Genomic DNA, 20,397 nt, shown 5'->3' on the forward strand with positions numbered 1-20,397 from the left:
GGTCACCTACGGTGGACAGGTTTCAGTAGGGCTTCCAGACTGAGACAGACTAGGAAGAAAGGCCTGGCAATCTACTTCCAAAAAGCAGCCAATGAGAACCTTCTCAAAGAATGGCTGCAAAAGTCAGAGAATGTAGTCAACGTCCCTGAATTATACAAGTAGAAAAGTGTGGGATTGGAGAGTGTTCTGTTGTATGTGTTCTCAACACCAACAAAAGTAAATTACATAAAAAAGGGAATTTTCTCAAAATAATTCAACAAAAAAGGGGGCCAAGTGAACAGACGTCAGAGCAGAGAGTTTCCTCTGCCTTCCTGAGTCGCCTGAGGTTGACCAGGAAGCCCAATGCAACTGTCTTGTCAATATGGCATCACAGCAGGGGGTTGGTTGTCTGCCCCCTTGGACAGCGGACAAGAAGACAGCCTCGCAGACCAGGCTGGAGCTGAGGAGTCACAAAGCTTCCCCAGAGACCACAGTCACAGGACAACAGCTGGAGTTTCTCTGTGCGGTGTTCCAGCTGTGAACTAGGGGCTTCCTACCACCATCTCTGCAGGCTTGGCTCCTGGGGGGTCTTCTCTCCAAGAGCATCCCTCCCACTGCTGAAGATGTGACTGCCCTGGGCCTTGAGGGGTGTCAGAACCAGCTGGCTGCGGGGAACCCTCAGAGGGCAGAGGTGCTGTCTGCTAGCGGGGTCACAACGGGACTCCGAAGAGAAGCCACCCCAAATGGATGCTTACGTCCATGCGGTTCTCCCATCTGGAGGTTCAAGTCTGGGGGCTAAGAAACTCCCAATGGCTCTTAGAAATGTTCTGTCCTTTGACATCTTAGGGGGCTGAGTGGGGCCCACAAAGATATGTCTGCTCCCTGTACCCTGTGAATAGGACCTTACGTGGAAAAAGCGTCTTTAAAAATGGGATTAAGTGAAGGGTCTTGAAATAAGATCATGCTGGATTAGGGTGGGCCGTAAATCCGATGACGAATGTCCTGTAAGAAGACAAGAGACACAGAGGGAGGACAGCCATGTGAAGGCGGAGCGGAGATTGGGGCAATGCAGCCACAAGCCCAGGAACACCTGAGGCCACCAGACGCTGGGAGAGACGGGGAAGACCCTCCCCTAGAGCCTCCGGAGGAAGCGCGGCCCTGCACACACCTTGATTTCATACTTCTGCCCCCAGAACTGAGAAAGTAAATGTCTGTGGTTTTAGTCCACCCAGTGTGTGGAAAGTATGAAGAATAAGAGGAGGTAGACGTTTGAATAAAGAATGCAAAGTACGAGCTCAGAGCCTCATAAGGTCCCCTCCACGCTGAACGCCCCGGGTCAAATCTCGCCATCAGTTATGAAATTCAACCCCAAAGTCCTGTGCTTAACTCCTTGCCACCAAGCCGACTCCGCCTCCCAGCAACCCCCTGTGACAGAGTGGAACCGGGCTCTGTAGGATTTTCTTGGCTTCATCTTTGTGGAAGGAGGTCCTCAGGTCTTTCTTCCAAGGCATCGTTGACTGTGCTTGAACTTTCCAACCTTTAGGTTAGTGGTGGTGTTGTTATTGTGTGCTGGACACCCCATTCCTACTCGTAGCGACCCTATAGCACAGAGTGGAACTGCCCCATAGGGTCTCCAAGGCAGTAATCTTGTGTGTGTGTGTGTGTGTGTTGTAGGGGAAAGCTTCCAGAGCAAATTAGTTTCTTATTCAAAAATTTCGTACACAAACTGTTTTGTGACATTGGTTGCAATCACCACAATGGGTCAACACTCTCCCCCGGGTTCCCCATGTCCATTCATTCAGTTTTCCTGTCCCTTCCTGCCTCCTCGTCTTTGCTTTTGGGCAGGTGTTGCCCACTTGGTCTCATAGACTTGATTGAACTAAGAAGCACGCTCCTGACGTGTGTTATGGATTGTTTTCTAGGCCTGTCCAATCTTTGGCTGAAAGATGGATCTTGGGAGTAGCTCCAGTTCTGAGTTAGCAGGGAGTCCAGGGCAAGGCTGTCATCTTTATGGAAGCAGGCTGCCCCATCTTTCTCCCCAGAGCTGTTGGTGGATTTGAACCGCTGACCTCTTGGTTCGCGGCTGACTGCTGAACCACTACGCCACCAGAGCTCCTTTTTAGGTTCGTAGATGAACGCAAACCTCAGGTTAGTTTTGCTGTTGTCGTGTGCCGTCGAGTCGATTCCGACTCACAGGGACCCTATAGCATGGAGTTAGAGCTGCTCCAAAGGGTTTTCTTGGCTGTAACCTTTGTGCAAGCAGGTCACCAAGCCTTTCTCTGTGCCACTGCTGGGGGGACTCAACCTCCAACCCTTCAGTTCGTTGTCCAGTGCAAACCCCTTGCACCAGCCGGGGACTCTCAGGAAGGTCACAGTTATCAAAAGGGGCCATCCATGGTTGGGGTTCCTTGCTCGTGGTGAATGACTTCCTTTGGTCTTTTCACCACCCACCTGGGTAAGCTTCACCTCAGCTGAGACTGGATCGCATCATTCAGAGGGAGTTCCCCGAGCAGGTGTCAGGAGGTAAGGACCACTGTTCATAATAGCCAAGAGATGGAAACAACCCAGGTGTCCATCAACGGATGAGTGGATCAACAAACCAGTGTATTCATGCAATGAAGTACCGCTGTTGTTAGGTGCCATCAAGTCGGATTGGACTAAGAGCGACTCTACAGGTCAGAGAAGAGCTGCCCCATAGGGTTCCCAGGGAGCGGTAGGTGGATTTGAACTGCTGACCTTTTGGTTAGCAGCCGAGCTCTTAACCACTGTGCCACCAGGGAACCGATGGAGTGTCACTCCACCATAAAGAGAAAGAAGTCCTGCTGCATTCTACATGAAGGAACCTAGAAAACATGCTGTGGACTGAAAGAAGCGGGCACAAAAGGACAAGTATTGCGGCATCCCACTTGTACGGAACGTCCAGAATAGGCAAACGCATAGAGGCAGAAAGTAGGCAGTGGTTTCCAGAGGCTGGGGTGGGGTAGTCACTGCTTAAGGGGCACTGAGTTTCTGCGTAAGGAGATGAAAAAGTGCTGGAAATAGTGATGATGGTGGCTCGACTCTGTGAATATCCTAAAAAACATTGAACTGTACACTTTAAAGGAGTGAACTTCATGGCATATAAATAATATTTCAATAAAGCTGTTGAAGGCAGAGACACAGAGATGGAGAGACAGACAGAGACATAGAGAGACAGAGACACAGAGATAGAGCCAAAGAGAGCCAGAGAGACAGAGACAGAGACAGAGACAGAGACACAAGATAGAGAGAGACATGGAGAGACAAAGATAGAGAGACAGGGAGAGAACCAGAGACACAGAGAGGCAGAGGCAAAGAACGCGAGAGATACAGAGACAGAGAGAGAACCAAAGACAGAGAGAGAGACAGGAGAGACAAGAAATAGAGAGATAGAGACAGAGAGCAAGCTGGAGACAGACAGACACGGAGATAGAGAGACAGATAGAGACAGCCTCCCACCCTCGAGGGGAGGAACAGCCCCCAACTTGTGGGTCTCAGACTGGCTCCCACTTTTGGAGACCGTGATGACCAAGGCCCCACCCGAGACCTCTGAGCCCAGCTCTGGTGGGTAAGGGGGGGCTTTTTGCAGGCTCAGCCTCATCTGGCTGCTGAGCCAGCTAGTGGAGCCGCAGCCGGGGCAACGCTACCAATCAGCTCCCGTATTCACACCACCCCAATCTGCACCCCAATTTCAAACCACAAGGCTGCGCCTCAGGGGCTCCTTGTCGGCTAGACAAGTCTCCAAATTACTCACCGTGGCATCGCAGTGGTGAGCCACGGGGGGAGGGGGGCCACCTTATGCAGCCCAACTTCGGGGACAGGAGGAGCTCTGAGGCTCAGACGAGGCCACCCACCCCATCCCAGAATGACACAGAGGGAAGCATGGGGTCAGGGGCGTAGGTGGACAGAGGCAGGCCAAGGTCAGGGAGCATGGGGGAGCCCAGATGCGGGCCAGGGGCTTGCACCTGTCCCCTCCCTCTGCACACCTGGCTTAGGTACTCCCCCACCTTTCAACAGCTCAGGGTCTTCAAACGCACACTATTTAGAAGATGGTGGGGAGCTACAGCAACAGCTACGGGGTGAACGGTGTCCCCAGAGAGATACATCCGAGACCTCACCCCAGTATCTGTGAGCATGACCTCATTTGGACATAGGGTCTTTGCAGCTGCTATCAGTTAACTTAACAGGAGGTCAAACTGGAGTAGAGTGAGTCCTAATCCCATACGTTGTCGTTAGGTGCCATCGAGTCAGTTCTGGCTCAAAGCGATCCCATATACAAGAGAACGAAACACTGCCCGGTCCTGCACCATCCTCACAATCGTTGCTGTGTTTGAGCCTACTGTTGCAGCCACTGTGTCAGTCCATCTCGTTGAGGGTCTTCCTCTCTTTTGCTGACCCTTCACTTTACCAAGCATGATGTCCTTCTCCAGGGACTGGTCCCTCCTGAGTGGTGTTCTTATAAGAGACACAGAGACACGGAGGGAAGATGTCCATGTGAAGGTGGAGCAGAGACTGGGGTGATGTGGCCACAAGCCCAGGAAGGCCTGGGGCCACCAGAAGCTGGGAGGGACGAGGAAGGACCCTCCCCTAGAGCCTCGGAGGGAGCGCGGCCCTGCCCATGCCTTGATCTCAGACTTGTGGCCTCCAGAGCTGAGAAAGGATAAAGGCCTATGGTCTTAAGCCCCCCACTTTGTGGTAGTTTGTTACAGCCCCCAGGAAGCCAATACACGAATATAAAATAAACACACACACGTATACGCATATAACGAGCCCTGGTGGTGCAATGGTTAAGCACTTGGTTGCTAACTGAAAGGTCAGCGGTTTGAACCCATGCAGAGGCTCTGCAGGACATAGACCTGATTACAGTCTAGGAAATCCTATAGGGCAGTTCTGCTCTGTCACACGGGGTCACCATGACAACAACAGCATGCTGTCACACCGTGTCCCTCCCTCTGGGGGGTGTCTCTGCAGTGTGGGCTCACGTTCAAGGGGGTGAGCCTGGAAGTACGTGTCTTCTTTTCCTTCCTGGGGCCACAGTGGAGCTCAGTGGCTGGCTCAGCATGGGGTGCGGGGCTGGTCGCCCGTAACCGTAGACACCCCACCTGCTGTACATGAGGGCAGCAGAGAACTTCACACTCAGAGTGAAACTTGTGACCATTTTAAAATTAGTTTGAGGAAGTACTAGCTCACTGCCCTTTTTTGCAACAGGCAGATGGCAGGTCTGAGAAGGAGGAGACGCTGAGCCTGGGGGATCCTTGAAATGTGATTTCAAATCTCCACGGACGTTTAAGCCTCCGTGGGGCTCTCCAGGCTCCGTGTGTTTCTTGGGGCTAGCGTAACTCAGTACCAAAAAGCAGGCGCTTATAGGAACAGGGGTCTATTCGCTCACGGCTCTGGAGGCTGGTAGCTCAATTTGGGGTGTCAGCAGGGCCTCGTTCTCTGCAAAGCCTTTGTCTCTTTCCAGTTCCTGGTGGTTGCAGATGTTGTCTGGCTTGCAGCTGTGGCATTATCCCATTGTCACGTGGCCATCTGTCCTCTGTCTGTCTCTGCGTCTCCCCTTTTGTAAGACGCCACTCAGAAGGGATTAGGACTCACCCTGCTCCAGTGTGACTTGTGTTAACCTCACTGACAATATCTTCAAAGACCGTTCCCTCCAGCGCAACTAGAAGGTGTCCGGCTACCACCACCAACTGCTCTGACAGGGATCACGACAGACGGTCCTGGATAGGGTGGGAGAAAAATGTAGAACAAAATTCTAACTCACAAAAAAAGACCGGACTTACTGGTCTGACAGAGACTGGAGAAACCCTAAGAATATTGCTCCCGGACACCCTTTTAGTTCAGCAATGAAGTCACTCCTGAGGTTCACCCTTCAGCCAAAGATTAGACAGGCCCATAAAACAAAACGAGACTAAAGGGGCGCACCGGCCCAGGGGCAAGGACGAGAAGGCAGGAGACAGGAAAGCTGGTAATGGGGAGCCCAAGGTCGAGAAGGGGAGAGAGTAGACATGTCGTGGGGTTGGCAACCAATGTCACAAAACAGTGTGTGTATTAATTGTTTAATGAAAAACTAATTTGCTCCGTAAACCTTCATCTAAAGTACAATTAAAAAAAAACTTACAATAATAAAAAAAAAGACTATTTCCAAACAAGGTGATGTTCCCAGGTCCAGGGCTCAGGACGTCAACATATTGTTCTGAGGGTGGCAGTGCGGTCCGTAACAGTGCCCCGGTCCACAGTGCACAAACGTCTTGTTGTCGGGAGCCGTCGAGCCAATTCCGACCCATGGTGACTCCATGTGACAGAGTACAACCTCCTCATAGGCTTTTCTAGGTTGTAGTCTTTACGGGAAGGGGCCTGGCTGGTGTAGTGCTTGAAGTGCTCTGTGGCTAACTGAAAGGTTGGCCGTTGAAATCCACCATCCACTCCTCCAGAGAAAAGACCTAGTAATCTGCTTTCAAAGGGCCCTGGTGGCACAGTGGTTAAGAGCTTGGCTGCTAACTGAAGGGTCGGCAGTTCGAATCCACCAGCTACTTCTTGGAAACCCTATGGGGCAGTTCTACTCTGTCCTAGAGGGTTGCACTGAGTTGGAATCGACTCGACAGCAATGGGTTTGGTTTGTTTTTTAAAGATATGATGTTGATCCCAAAGCCAGTTCAGTGTTCTACCCAGAGAAGAACCAGCTCAGGAAATCCAACCCAGGCGTTATCTTTGAAAGTGAGAGAAGACACCCAGCATGCTTTTCTTTCACCATGTTAAATTCCAAGGCCCTGGGTAGTACAAAAGGTGATCACACTCAACTGCTCACTGAAAGGTTGGAGGTTCAAGTCTACCTAGAGGTGCCTCGGAAGAAAGGCCTGGCAATCTCCTTCTGAAAAATCAGCCACTGAAAACCCTGTGGAGCACAGTTCTACGTTGATACACATGGGGGCGCCATGAGTCAGAGCCAACTCGACAAAAACTGGTTTGGTTTTGGAGTCCCTGGGTGGTGCAAGTTGTTAACTTGCTCGACTGCTAACTGAAAGGTTGGAGGTTCAAGTCCACATAGAAGCACCTTGGAAGAGAGACCTGGCTGTCTACTTCTGAAAAATCAGCCACCGAAAACCCTACGGAGCACAGTTCTACTCTGACATGCATGGAGTCGACAGAAGTCTGAATCAACTCCACGGCCCCTGGTTTTCTTTGGAATAAAAAGAAGTAAAACGGAGCCCAGGTTGCTACAGGAGAGATGACGTGAAGGACTGATGCAAACACCCAGACACTGAAGACAGGAGGAGATACCCGTTGAGCTGCCTTTGGCCTCATGAACATGATAAAGGACAAAGGAAAGGAAACCAGCGTGTAGGAGTGGATGGGCGGAAGCCCTCCCTGCAGTGCCTGGGCCCTTTTGCACACTTGGCTCCCAAGAGCAGTCAGCGTCAAGCGGTCAGGAATGGGGTGCCCTGATTCTCTGGCCTCTCTGTGGTGGAGGAAGAGCTGGGCTTGAAGATAAGCATTAAAAAAACCCGGAAGTTTAGGGGTGAGAGGTTCAATTTGTAGCAGCAGGGGTGGGTTGCTCACGACCCCACGTCCCCCAGGGGATTCCAGATTGCTTCATTAAAAAAAAAAATTAAAAAACCCAGTTGCAGTGGAGTTGACCCCGAAGCTTGGCAATCAATCCCATGTGTGTCAGGGTAGAACTGTGCTCCACAGGGTTTTCTTCTTCTTTTTTTTTAAATAGTGATTTAGGTGAAAGTTTACAGAGCAAATTAGTTTCTCATTCAAAAATGTATCCACAAATTGTTTTGTGACATTGGTTGCAATCCCGCAATGCGTCAGCACTGTCCCCCTCTCTCTTTGCACCCTGGGTTCCCCGTGTCCATTCATCCAGGTTCCCTGCCTTCTCGTCTTTGCTTTTGGGCAGGTGTGGCCCCTTTGGTCTTGCGTGCTCGGTTGATCTAAGAAGCACGTTCCTCACGTGTGTCATTGTCTGTTTTATAGACCTGTCTGATCTTTTGGCTGCAAGGTGAACTTTGAGAGTGGCTTCAATTCTGAATTAAAAGGGCGTTGGGGAGCCACAGTCTTGGGGCTTCCTCCAATATGCGTCAGACCAGTAAGTCTGGCCTTTTTTTGTGAATTTGATCATCTGTTCTACATTTTTCTCCCGCTCTGTCCTGGGCCCACTCCAAACGGTTTTCGACAGCTGATTTTTTGGAAGTCGATTGCCAGGCCTTTCCTCCAAGGCACCTCCACGTGGACTTGAAACGCCGACCTTCAGTGAGCAGCTGAGTGCGTTCACGTCGTGCATCACCCAGGGAGTCCTCTCTCACAGCCTAGAGAATAAGAGGAGAGAATCCCGCCCTCAAGTGCAAAGCGCTCTTCCTCCACCCTCTTCCTCCGACTGCCCCTCATGACCTCCCCCCAGGCTCTAGGGGGCTGTGAAATGTGAAAACTCAGCCCAGCAGGGACACGGTGTGTGGGCTTCCCAGGATCTCGCACCTGGTGGGAGGCGGAGCCAGGAGTCCATCTCATATGCACAGATCTATGCAGCTACAAAGACCCAGTTCTTCACTGCCTGGAGCTGGTGGGCCCCCAAGCCTCCCCCTTAGGGCTGGGGTGGTGAGGGGAGCAGGCAACTCTCGGCCGTCCATCCAGGTCTGCGGTGAGCCCTGACTCTGGACTCCTGGCCTCCTCTCCCTGTGCCTCACCTCAGCGTGCAGGGCCCTCCTTCAAATACCAGTACAACTAAGACTCAAAGGTGGGGGCCGTGATGGCTCAGTGGTAGAATCCTCACCTTCCATGTGGGAGACCAGAGTTTGATTCCCGGCCAATCCACCTCACGTGCAGCCACCATCCATCTGTTGGTGGAGGCTTGCGTGTGGCTGTGACGCTGAACGGGTTTCGGTGGAGCTAGCGGACTAAGATAGACCAGGAAGAAAGGCCTGGCAATCTGCTTCTGAAAATGAGCCAGTGAAAACCCCATGGACCACAATGATCTGAGCTGTAATCGATGGTGCAGAGTGGGTAGCATTTCATTCCGTTGTGACTGGGGTCGCAGTGAGTCAGACCCAACTCCGAGAAGTGGCAGAACATGACATCCATGTTTAAGTTCTCTACTAGTGAGATGGGGTGGACTCTGATTTCCTCCCCCCAGTGGCTCAGTGGAGAAGGTGGGGGGGTCTACTCTGCGCCTGGAGCCCTGGTGGCACAGTGGTTAAGAGCTCAGTTGCCAACCAAAAGGACGGCAGTTCGAATCCACCAGCTGCTCCTTGAAATTGCTATGGGGCAGTTCTACTCTGTCCTATAGGGTCGCTATGAGTTGGAATTGACTCGACAGCAGCGGGTTTGGTTTTTTGGCCCTGTGTCTACAGCAGACAGGCTCCCTCCCATGAGGAACCCCGCTTTGGACAGCCATACACCCCGCAATGCCAGCTCCAGCCAATGCCGGCTTGTAGACGGAGCAGAGGCTAGGCCCCACCTGTGTAGAGGTTGAGTGAGACACCTTTGAAAAAGAAATTAATTAAAAAATTTTTTTAACCTTAGGGAAACAAACCTTGGCAGATGTTGGGGTTCCCCCACTATAACTGTGAATTCCGATCACATGGCTCTCCCCCAAAAGAGTCAATTTTACATTGGGAGAGAGTTGCGGGAACTAATTTGAGAAATCAAGAAAAGAAAAATAGATACGAAATGCAAATGCTACCATTAAAGCAAATTAGGTGTTTTGTCTTCCCGGCGGCTTTTGGCAGAAACACCCTGGGTCCTGGTGATCTGCTTCTGAAAAAATCAGCCATTGAGAACCCTGTGGAGCATAGTTCTACACTGACGAACGTGGGGTCACTGTGAGTTGAACTGGTTAGTTCCCTGGGTAGCTAACATGCTCGGCTGCTAACCAAAAGGTTGGAGGTTCGAGTCCGCCCAGAGGCACCTCGGAATAAAGGCCTGGCGAACTGCTTCTGAAAAACCAGCCATTGAGAACCCTGTGAGCACAGCTCTACCCTGACACACGTGGGGTCAGCCTGAAGGTGCTGTTAGGATGTCGCACACGTGCCAGCCATTTCGTTATCCCAGTGTGTTTACCCACAGCCCTGGTGGCACAATGGTTAAGTGCCTGGTTGCTAAGGGAAAGGTTGACAATTGAAGCTCACCCAGTGGCTCCAAGGCGTGGCAACCCGCTTCCATAAAGATTACAGCCTGGGAAACTCTATGGGGCAGTTCTACTCTGTCCTATGGGGTCCCTATAATTCAGTTGAGCCGACAGCACAGAAGAACCATAACAACCTTATCCCAGCAAGGATTCTGAAGTAACTCTGAGACTGTCCTTACAGTCCCCTGGAACACTGGCCATCAACCTAAATACCTTTTCAATAAGGTTTTTGTGTGTTTGTTTTAACGAGCTTTCTGCCCAGTGGTTTAGAGCAGCCAAGGGGTGAGAACCTTTGCAAGCCCTTGGTGAAGGAGTAGAGAACTTTCTGTGTGTTCCGTGTGCCCCCTCCAGAAGCCTGCATATCGGGGCCTGAGAAGAACCAACGGGGGCACGCCGAGGCGAGGAGAGAGGGTGGTGAGAAACATGGGGGACTCACAGTGGTTACTGCACCCTTCTGAGTTTGGAAGGTGCAGCCAGCCCCTGTTGTTGGGGTCTTCTGCCTTTCCTGGGGTGCTGGTGTGAAGCTCAGGATTAATCAGAAACCCTGGAGATCAATGTATCGCTGCCAAGTGCAACTGTGATGATGTCCAGGGTCCCAAACCTTTCCCTTCCCCTACTGGGTGGTCCCCATGGGAGTTCCTGGGAGTAGGGTCCCAGGTCTAGAAGCGAGGAGAGTAGAGGAGGAGTGAGAGGTGAGGAAGGCAGTGATGGGTGAGGACAGGTGGCTGACCCCACAGGAAGCTTGGGATGGGACTGTGTGCAGCTGGTGACACAGCGCCACCGTGTGGTCGGGACAGGGACTGCGCCCAGGGAGCACTTCTAGGGGAAGGCAGTGAGTGATGTAGGGACCCCGGGCCGGGACCACCTGGGAGGTGGGGACCCTGCTGTCACCATGCACATGTAAAGAAACTGAGGCAAGGCCAGGTGGACTCTGAAAGCTCCTGCCGCGCGGGGCGTGGGCCCACAATAAACTGTGTTGGATGCGGACACAGGGCTGCCTGGAGGGTCAGTAACTTTGTGACTCTGCAGCTAAGTCGGACCCTAGTGTTCTCTGCAGGCCCCTGCTTGTCCCAGCGAGAGGGAGAGAGGAGGGAGAGAAGGAGGGAAGAGGGGAGAAAGACGGGGCTAGAGGACTGGAGGGAAGGAAGAAGGGAGAACAGGAGGGAGCCCCTGGCCCCGTGTCTGAAGGTGCTCGTAAACACCCACCTCAGAGAACGCCTACCCCCCAGTCCCTCCTGGAGCAGACTGAGGTCCTGTTGGAAGTGCCTGAACAGCCCCCCATGTCTTCCAGAGCTCCCATCACACCCTTCCCGTGTCTCAGAGACCCCCCACGGCCTCGCCCTGTCTCAGAGACCCCCTCAGGCCCACCCCTGTCTCAGAGACCCCCTCAGGCCCACCCCTGTCTCAGAGACTCCCCTCAGGCCCTCCCCCTGTCTCAGAGGCCCCCTCAGCCCTCCCCATCTCAGAGACCCCCTCAGGCCCTCCCCCTGTCTCAGAGACCCCTCAAGCCAACCCTTGTCTCAGAGACCCCCTCAGACCCACTCCTGTCTCAGAGACCCCTTCAGCCCTATTCCAGCCTCAGAGGCCCCTTCAGCCCTCCCCCATCTCAGAGACCCCCTTAGGCCCTCCCCCCTAGAGACCCTCTCAGGCCATCCCCGTGTGTCAGAGACCCCCCCCTCAGGCCCTCTCCATGTCTCAGAGACCCCCTCAGCCCTCCCCATGTCTTAGAGACCCTCTCAGACCATCTCCCTGTCTCAGAGGCCCCCCCAGGCCCTCTGCTGTCTCAGAGACCCCCCCTCAGCCCTCCCCCCTCTCAGAGACCCCGTTAGGCCCTTCCCCCCTCAGAGGTCCCCCTCGGCCCTCCTCCTCAGAGAACCCCTAAAGCCTTTCCCCTGTCTCAGAGACCCCCTCAGGCCATCCCCCCGTCTCAGAGACCCCCCCTTAGGCCCTCCCCTTGTCTCAAAGGCCCCCTCAGCCTTCCCCCCCAGAGACCCCCTCAGGCCATCCCCCTGTCTCAGAGACCCCCCAGGCCTTCCCCATGTCTCAGAGACCACCTCAACCCTCCTCATCTCAGAGATCCCCTCAGCCCTCCCCCTCAGAGACCCCCTCAGGCTCTCCACCTGTCCCAGAGGCCACCTCGGCTCTCCCTCCTCTTAAAGACCCCATTAGGCCCTCTCCACCACCCCCCCCCCAGAGACCTCCTAAAGCCTTTCCCCTGTCTCAGAGACCCTCCCTCAGGCCCTCCGCCTGTCCCAGAGGCCCCCTCAGCCTTCCCATCTCAGAGACCCCCTTAGGTCCTCTCCTGTCTCAGAGACCTCCTCGGCCCTCCCGCCCCCAGAGACCCCCTCAGGCCCTTCCCCTGTCTCAGAGACCCCCTCAGGCCCACTCCTGTCTCAGAGACCCCCTCAGGCCCACCCCTGTCTCAGGGACTCCCCTCAGGCCCACCCCTGTCTCAGAGGCCCCCTCAGCCCTCCCCATCTCAGAGACCCCCTCAGCCCTACTCCTGCCTCAGAGGCCCCCTCAGCCCTCCCCCGTCTCAGAGACCCCCTTAGGCCCTCCCCCCCGGAGACTCTCTCAGGCCATCCCCGTGTGTCAGAGACCCCCCCTCAGGCCCTCTCCATGTCTCAGAGACCCCCTCAGGCCCTCCCCATGTCTCAGAGACCCTCTCAGACCATCCGCCTGTCTCAGAGGCCCCCCTCAGGCCCTCTGCTGTCTCAGAGACCCCCTCAGCCCTCCCCCTTCTCAGAGACCCCGTTAGGCCCTCTACCCCCTCAGAGGCCCCCCTCGGCCCTCCTCCCCACAGAACCCCTAAAGCCTTTCCGCTGTCTCAGAGACCCCCTCAGGCCATCCCCCTGTCTCAGAGGCCCCCCTTAGGCCCTCCCCTTGTCTCAAAGGCCCCCTCAGCCTTCCCCCCCAGAGACCCCCTGAGGCCATCCCCCTGTCTCAGAGACCCCCCAGGCCTTCCCCATGTCTCAGAGACCACCTCAACCCTCCTCATCTCAGAGATCCCCTCAGCCTTCCCCCTCAGAGACCCCCTCAGGCCCTCCACCTGTCCCAGAGGCCACCTCGGCTCTCCCCCCTCTTAGAGACCCCATTAGGCCCTCTCCACCTCCCCCAGAGACCTCCTAAAGCCTTTCCCCTGTCTCAGAGGCCCCCTTAGGCCCTCCCCCTGTCTCAGTGACCCCCCCCCAGGCCCTCCCCTTGTCTTAGAGTTCCCCTCAGCCTTCCCCATCTCAGAGACCCCCTCAGGCCCACTCCTGTCTCAGAGACCCCCTCAGGCCCTCCGCCTGTCCCAGAGGTCCCCTCAACCTTCCCCCCCTCAGAGACCCCCTTAGGTCCTTCCCTGTCTCAGAGACCTCCTCAGTCCTCCCTCCCAGAGACCCCCTCAGGCCTTCCCCCTGTCTCATATACCCCCTCAGGCCCTTCCCCTGTCTCAGAGACCCCCATGCCCTTCCCCTATCTTAGAGACCCCCTCAGGCCCTCCCCTGTCTCAAAGACCCCCTCAGCCCTCCTCCTGTCTCAGAGACCCCCTCAGGCCCTCCACCTGTCCCAGAGGCCCCCTTAGGCCCTCACCCGCCTCAAAGACTCCCCTCGGGCCTTCCCCCCAGAGACCTCCTAAAGCCTTCCCCCTGTCTCAGAGACACCCCTCAGCCCTCCCCTTGTCTCAGAGGCCCCCTCAGCCCTCTCCCCTCTCAGAGACCCCCCTCGGCCCTCCTCCCACAAACCCCCTGAGCCCTTCCCCCCTCTCAGAGACCCCTTCCCTCGTCTCCTGTCCAGAGCCCCCGCTGAGCCTCTGCGCACGCCATGGAGCGGTACCTCTCCAAGCCCGACAACGCGACGCTGCAGATGTTGAGCAGTCCGACCATCGCCGTGGTCCTGCCCGTCGTGTACTCGCTGGTGGTGCTGGTCAGCATCCCGGGCAACCTCCTGTCGCTGTGGGTGCTGTGCCGCCACATCGGGCCGCGCTCGCCATCCGTCATCTTCATGATCAACCTCAGCCTCACCGACCTGGCGCTGGCCCTGGTGCTTCCCTTTCAAATCTACTATCACTGCAACCGGCACCACTGGGTCTTCGGCGTGCTGCTGTGCAACGTGGTCACCGTGGCCTTCTACGCCAACATGTACTCCAGCATCCTCACCATGACCTGCATCAGCGTGGAGCGCTTCCTGGGCGTCGTGTACCCGCTGTCCGCCGCGCGCTGGCGCCGCCGCCGCTACGCCGTGGCCGCCTGCGCCAGCCTCTGGCTGCTGCTCCTGGCCGCGCTGTCGCCGCTGGCGCGCACCGACCTCACCTACGAGGTGGAGGCGCTGGGCATCATCACCTGCTTCGACGTGCTCAAGTGGACCATGCTGCCCAGCGTGGCCACCTGGGCCGTCTTCCTCTTCACCATCTTCATCGTCCTCTTCCTCATTCCCTTCGTGGTGACCGTGGTCTGCTACACGGCCACCATCCGGAAGCTGCTGCAGACCTCGGGCGGCTACGGGCAGGGCCAGAAGCGGCGCTCTGTGTACCTGGCGGCCGTGGTGCTGCTGGCCTTCGTCACCTGCTTCGCGCCCAACAACTTCGTGCTGCTGGTCCACATGGTCAGCAGGCTCTTCTTCGGCCGCAGCTTCTATCACATCTACAAGCTCACGCTCTGCCTCAGCTGCCTCAACAACTGCCTGGACCCCTTCGTCTACTACTTCGCCTCCAAGGAGTTCCAGCTGCGGATGCGCGCGTACCTGGGCTACCGGGGCCCGCGCGCGGACAGCCTGGACACGCGCCGCGACAGCCTCTTCTCGGCGCGCACGCTGTCGGCGCGCTCCGGCTCCAGCGTGCAGGCCGACTGCCTGGAGGCGGTGGGCAGGGCCTTCCTCCAGAGGCAGGAGAGCGTGTTCTGAGCCCGGACGACAGACGACGTGCCCTCAGAGAGGGCGACGGCACGGCGGGGAACCCGCAACCGAAGCCCCTGAGGTCTGCGGAGCGCCGTGCGGGCGCCGGCGGAGGAGCTGAGTCCGGTCAACAGGGCTTCGAAAACCGCCATTTGGGAAGGGGTCAGAGACCAGCAAAGAAAAGCAAAACATGAGAACGGCGACTGCCTCTGTGGTCTCCTAGGAGACGTGCGTCCCCGAGCTGCCACCCAGCCCTGCCCGCCCTGAGGATTTGCGCTCAGGCTGGCCCAGCTGTCCCTTGCACACTCAGCGCTCCCCGAGGGGTGACTTTCTGCCGGGGGAACGGCCGGGTCGGGAGACGCAGTAGCCCTCTCGGGTCTCCCCGCCCCGCGCCGCGCACTCAAGCCGCACAGGGCCCCCATGTTGGTCTTGTCGCGTCACGGGGCAGTCCAGGACCCCCTCCCCGACTCTGGGGCTCCTGGTGCCCTCCCCCCCTCCCCCCTCCCCCGCAGCACTATGTCCCCCGCGGAGAGGCCCACTGTGACCCAGCCCGTCCAGTGCCGCGTGGCTGCCCCGGGGCGGAGGGGAGCGCGATGACTCGTAGGTGCGGCCCCTGAACACTCGGAGCCCCGGACCGAGAAGGCCGAGCCTCGTGGGGGCCCAGCCTCGGCAGCGACCACGGGCCGCGGGAGGTAGATGCGCAGCTGGCTTCCTGGATCCCCGCCGCCGGTCCCCAGCTCCGTCCCGCCGAAGGCTGTCAGCGCCCTAGGGGGCTGGGCCGCAGGGACCCCACCGTGCCGGGTTGGCCGGGCCGCAGCGATTCAAGCAGTTTCCGCGCCAGAGAGCACCGGCGCCACAAAAGGGACCAATGGGCGCCCCCGCAGCAGCCCCAACACCTGCGCTGCCCGGAAGGAGAGGGACCCGTCCCTGCCGAGTCCAAGACGGGGACCCTGCGGGTTCCCAGCTGCAGGGGTGTGGCGGCAACCCAGCAAAGTTTTGGGTACTTTGTAAATCCGAGTGGGGACATGGTGTAAGATTGTGGGATCCCCTGGGGGAGAGCAAGGCAGAGCCTGCAAGGCGAGTGTGTGGAGGGGACAGGTGGGTGAGGGGTTCTGGGACCTCAGGAAGAGGAGCTCCGGGGTCCAGCTCCCCACCCCTGGGCGTGAAAGGCCGCTGGAGACCGGGCCAGGGTGCTGCCTGCCCTGTCCACCTGTTCACTGCCATGATCGGTTTGTAAGAAAAGCAGAGACACATTTGCAGTGGGGTAAATGGCAGTCTCTCCAAACTCACGTCCGCCTGGAGCCTGTGAGTATGACCTTTTTTGGAAAAAGGGTCTTTGACAATGGAATTAGGTGAAGGAGTTCCATCAAATTGACAATCAACCCATTGCCGAGGAGTCCATTCCGACTCATAAGGACCCTACAGGACAGAGCAGAACTGCCCCATAGAGTTTCCAATGAGCACCTGGTGGATTCAAACTGCCGACCTCGTGGTTAGCAGCCGTAGTACTTAAGCACTACGCCACCAGGGTTTCCAAAACTGACAACAGCAACATGAAATTTGGGGTGCAGTGAGGTTAAGTGAATGGGGTAGGGATAATTTGGAAAAGGAGGGTTAGCATGCCTGCACAATTCAAAGAATGCCATCAGTGTCACTGAGTCCTACATGTAGAGATTGGTGAGGTGGTGTGTACTTTTCTGTGTAACTTTTCAACAACAAATAAAATACAATGTTAAAATGCACGGAAAAAAAAAAAAAGTGAAGGCATTCCAGATGAAGTCATTCTGGACAATCCAAGTGGCCCTAAACCCAATGACAAATGTCCCTATCAGGGATGGAGAAACAGAGACACAGGAGAGGAGGCCACGAAAACTCAGCCACTGAGAGCTCTGTGGAGCACAGTTCTACTCCAACACTCGTGGGGTGGCCAGGAGTCGGGGTCATCTTCAGACAGAGGCAGAGATCGGAGTGATGTGGCCACAAACCCAGGAATGTCTGCAGCCACCAGAAGCTGGGAGAGACAAGAAAGGATCCCCCCTAGAGCCTCCGGAGGGAGCACAGCCCTGCCCACACCTTGACTTCAGACTTCTGACCTCCAGAGCTGTGAAAGCATAAACGTCTATGGTTTTAAACCACTCTGAGTCTGGTGCTTTGTTGCGGCGGCCCCAGGACACTCACAGACATATTTAAGCTCCTTGAAAACCCTGATGGTCAGCAGGCCTAGAGATCTAGGGGGTGATGGGTGGTTGCAGGCTGCCTGCCTCCCCCGGCACTGGCTTTGGGGGTCCTACTTTTTGGGACCCAGTGTCCCCACAGGTCAGGGGAGGCCCTTGGAAGGACAAGACAGGCCTGTGAGGCCGGCATTGGCGACTTGCCGTGAAGGTGCCCTTCGGGATGAGCCACCGGAGACCCCAGGCACTCCACAGCTCATGGCTGCAGGCTGCGTGGGCCAGCACCCACCTCTGCAAAGCTGCACCTTCACCTCCCTCGGGCGCCATTTTGGAATGACCCTGTGTGGTAGGAAGACCAATTGCCATGGAGTTTTGGAAACAGTGGTAATAGCTGCACCGCAACACGGTGAATGTATTTCCATTGCATTGTAGGTTTAAACGGCAAATGTTTTGTTACAGATTATTTTCTACAAAAAAAAAAGGAATGGGTTAGAACCATACCTAGTGCCCCAGGCACATTTCAGTGAGGTGCCATCATGCAGACGTGACCGCGTTGTAGAGATAAACGCAAACACAGGAAAGGTTGAGAACACGCTGCAGTTTGGAATGTTGGCATGGCTTAGAACCGGGTACTTTTCATTCACTTAAGTGTCATAGCAACCCGTGACACGTTAGATGAAGGAGGATGTCATGGAGTGAATTGTGTCCCCCAATAATGTGTGTCAACTTGGCTAGGCCATGATTCCCAGAGTTGTGTGACTGTCCACCATTTTGCCATCTGATGTGATTTTCCTATATGTTGTAAACCCTACCTCTGTGATGTTAATAAAGTGGGATTAGCGGCAGTTTTGGGGATGAGACTCAATCTACAAAACTGGATTGTATCTTAAACCAATCTCTTTTCATTTATAAAAGAGAAGCGAGCAGAGAGACAGGGAAACCTCATACCACCAAAAACAACAGCCAGGAGAATAGCGCATCCTTTGGACCTGGGGTTCCTGCGCAGAGAAGCTCCTAGACCAGGGGACGATTGATGACAAGGACCTTCCCCCAGAGCCGACAGAGAGAGAAAGCCTTCCCCTGGAGCTCATTCCCCGAATTTGGACTTGTAGCCTCCCAGACTGTGAGAGAATAAATTTCTGTTTGTTAAAGCTGTCCACTTGTGGTATTTCTGTTATAGCAGCACTAGATGAGTAAGGCAGAGGACTTGGAAAGTGTCTTTTCTCAATACCTGTCCACCGTACAACGACTACAACGAAAAGCTATAGTAGACAGGGAAAACAGGGTCCTTCTTCAAAACACCATCAGTGATACCAATCTTAAACCAACAGCAAATCGAATATTAAACAGGGAGAAACAAAAGTGGTGTTCTCTAACCAGCATTCCACAGACCACGAGGTGCTCTGCAAAGTATGGGGCCCCTGGTGAATGAGGAAAAATGCTCAGCACTACCTCGCCTTAGAAAAAAAAAAGTTGCCTTTGAGTCAATCCTAACTCATGGCAGCCCCACAGGTGTCAGAGTAGAACCGTGCCCCACGGGGTTGTTGATGCCTGATTTTTCCGGAGATCACCAGGATTTTCTTCCAAGGCACTGCCAGGTGGGCTCGAACCTCCAACCTTTTGCCTAGTAGCTGAGTGATTTTAACTGTCGCACCATTCAGGGACCCCATCCTCCTGCTGGCGTCTGTGAATTTGCCTGGATTGTCAGCTTCAGTGATCTCACTCTGCCTCAATTACCCTCGCTGGACTCTCCTGCAGTCACAGAGGGCAGAATTAATGGGTACATGTGTGTGAACATGTGTGTATGAGTGTGTGTGTAAGGGAATCAAATCTTTGGGTTCCTGTTGTACGACTTGAAGTGGTCCCTGGGTGGTGCAAACAGCTTGTTCTAGACTTTTAACCTAAAGGGTTTGAACACACCCATCGGTGACACAAAAGAAAGGCCTGGCAATGTGCTTCTGAAAAATCCGCCACTGAAGACCCCATGGCTAAGAACTATCTCCCTGGGATCAAACTGACAACAACTGGAAAGTTTACATAAGGAATTTAGGGGACAGTGAGTTTATGAGGGAGGAACAACTCAGAAAAGGAGGTGAGAATGGTTGCATAACTTGAAGAAAGTCGTCAATGTCACTAAATTGTACATGTACAAAAACCAAACATGTACGACTGTTGAATTATTGTATGTTCGCTGTGTATACTCTCAACAACAAAATTAACAAAAATTATATATTAAAAAAAATCGTACGGAGCACAGTTCTACTCTGACACACATGGGGTCGCCCTGAGTCAGAATCGACTTGACCGCGATGGGTTTGAAGTTTTTTGGGGGTGGGGTTGTGTGACTTGTCAATGTACACGCCTGCTTCTCTTGTACGTTAAACGCTTTACAGAGAAAGTCTGAAGATTTCATCTCCAGGAGGGAATGTCTTCCTTTGCTGCGGCCGCTCTTCACGGGGAAACCTGCAAAAGCCGGAACCTGGGTAAAGAGAAGGAAAATGCAAATATTTTCCACTAACAGAGAGCGATAGAAAAGTAAAAAGCACCCTGTTAAAGGCGGAAAACTTGTGAGACCCAGAAAAACAAGGCTGTCCCATTGAGTTGCAGCTCTCACACGTTTCACTGCAGTTTTCTGTTTTATTTCTGAGTTTTATTTTATTTATTTTATGTTGTTAGGTGCTGTGACTCATAGCGGCCCTGTGAACAACAGAACGGAACACTGCCCTGTCCTACGCCACCCTCACAATCGTTGCTACGTTTGAGCCCATCGTTGCAGCCACTGTGTCAATCCATCTCGTTGAGGGTCTCCCTCTTCTTCACTGACCCTCTACTTTACCACGCATGATGTCCTTCTCCAGGGTCCGATCCCTCCTGATAACATGTCCCAAGTATGTGAGATGTAGTCTCGCCAACCTCTCTTCTAAAGAGCATCATGGCTGTACTTCTCTCAAGACAGATTTATTCGTTTGTCTGGCAGTCCATGGTATATTTAATATTCTTTGCCAACACCACAACTCACAGGCATCAATTCTTCTTCAGTCTTCCTTATTCATTGTCCAGCTTTCAGAGGCACATGAAGCAATTGAAAACCCATGGCTTGGGTCAGACCCACCTTAGTCCTCCAGTGCCTCCACCACACACCTGAAACCCTGACCTATATTCTGCCAGTTTTTTAACTTTTTTTTAAACACACACATGGGATATTAAAAAGTAGATTCCACATGCTTGCAT

At 54.6% G+C, this 20,397-nt stretch overlaps 1 protein-coding gene across 3 annotated transcripts in view; it reads left to right on the forward strand.

Moving 5' to 3' along the window:
- P2RY8 (P2Y receptor family member 8) overlaps nt 1-20,356 on the forward strand; it is a 52,700-nt gene extending 32,344 nt beyond the window's left edge. For 2 of the 3 annotated variants that reach the window (XM_049871413.1, XM_049871414.1), the window contains exon 2: nt 13,901-15,490. In XM_049871413.1, the coding sequence (XP_049727370.1) occupies nt 13,928-15,004 (1,077 nt within the window). In that variant the 5' untranslated portion in view covers nt 13,901-13,927 and the 3' untranslated portion in view covers nt 15,005-15,490. Of the gene's footprint in view, nt 1-13,900; nt 15,491-19,842 lie in introns of those variants that run through there. The other variant, XR_007515757.1, reaches the window with a different exon arrangement.
- Nucleotides 20,357-20,397: the final 41 nt, after the last annotated feature.

The sequence above is a fragment of the Elephas maximus genome, chromosome X, assembly GCF_024166365.1.
Source record: "Elephas maximus indicus isolate mEleMax1 chromosome X, mEleMax1 primary haplotype, whole genome shotgun sequence".
NCBI classification, from domain to species: Eukaryota; Metazoa; Chordata; class Mammalia; order Proboscidea; family Elephantidae; genus Elephas; species Elephas maximus.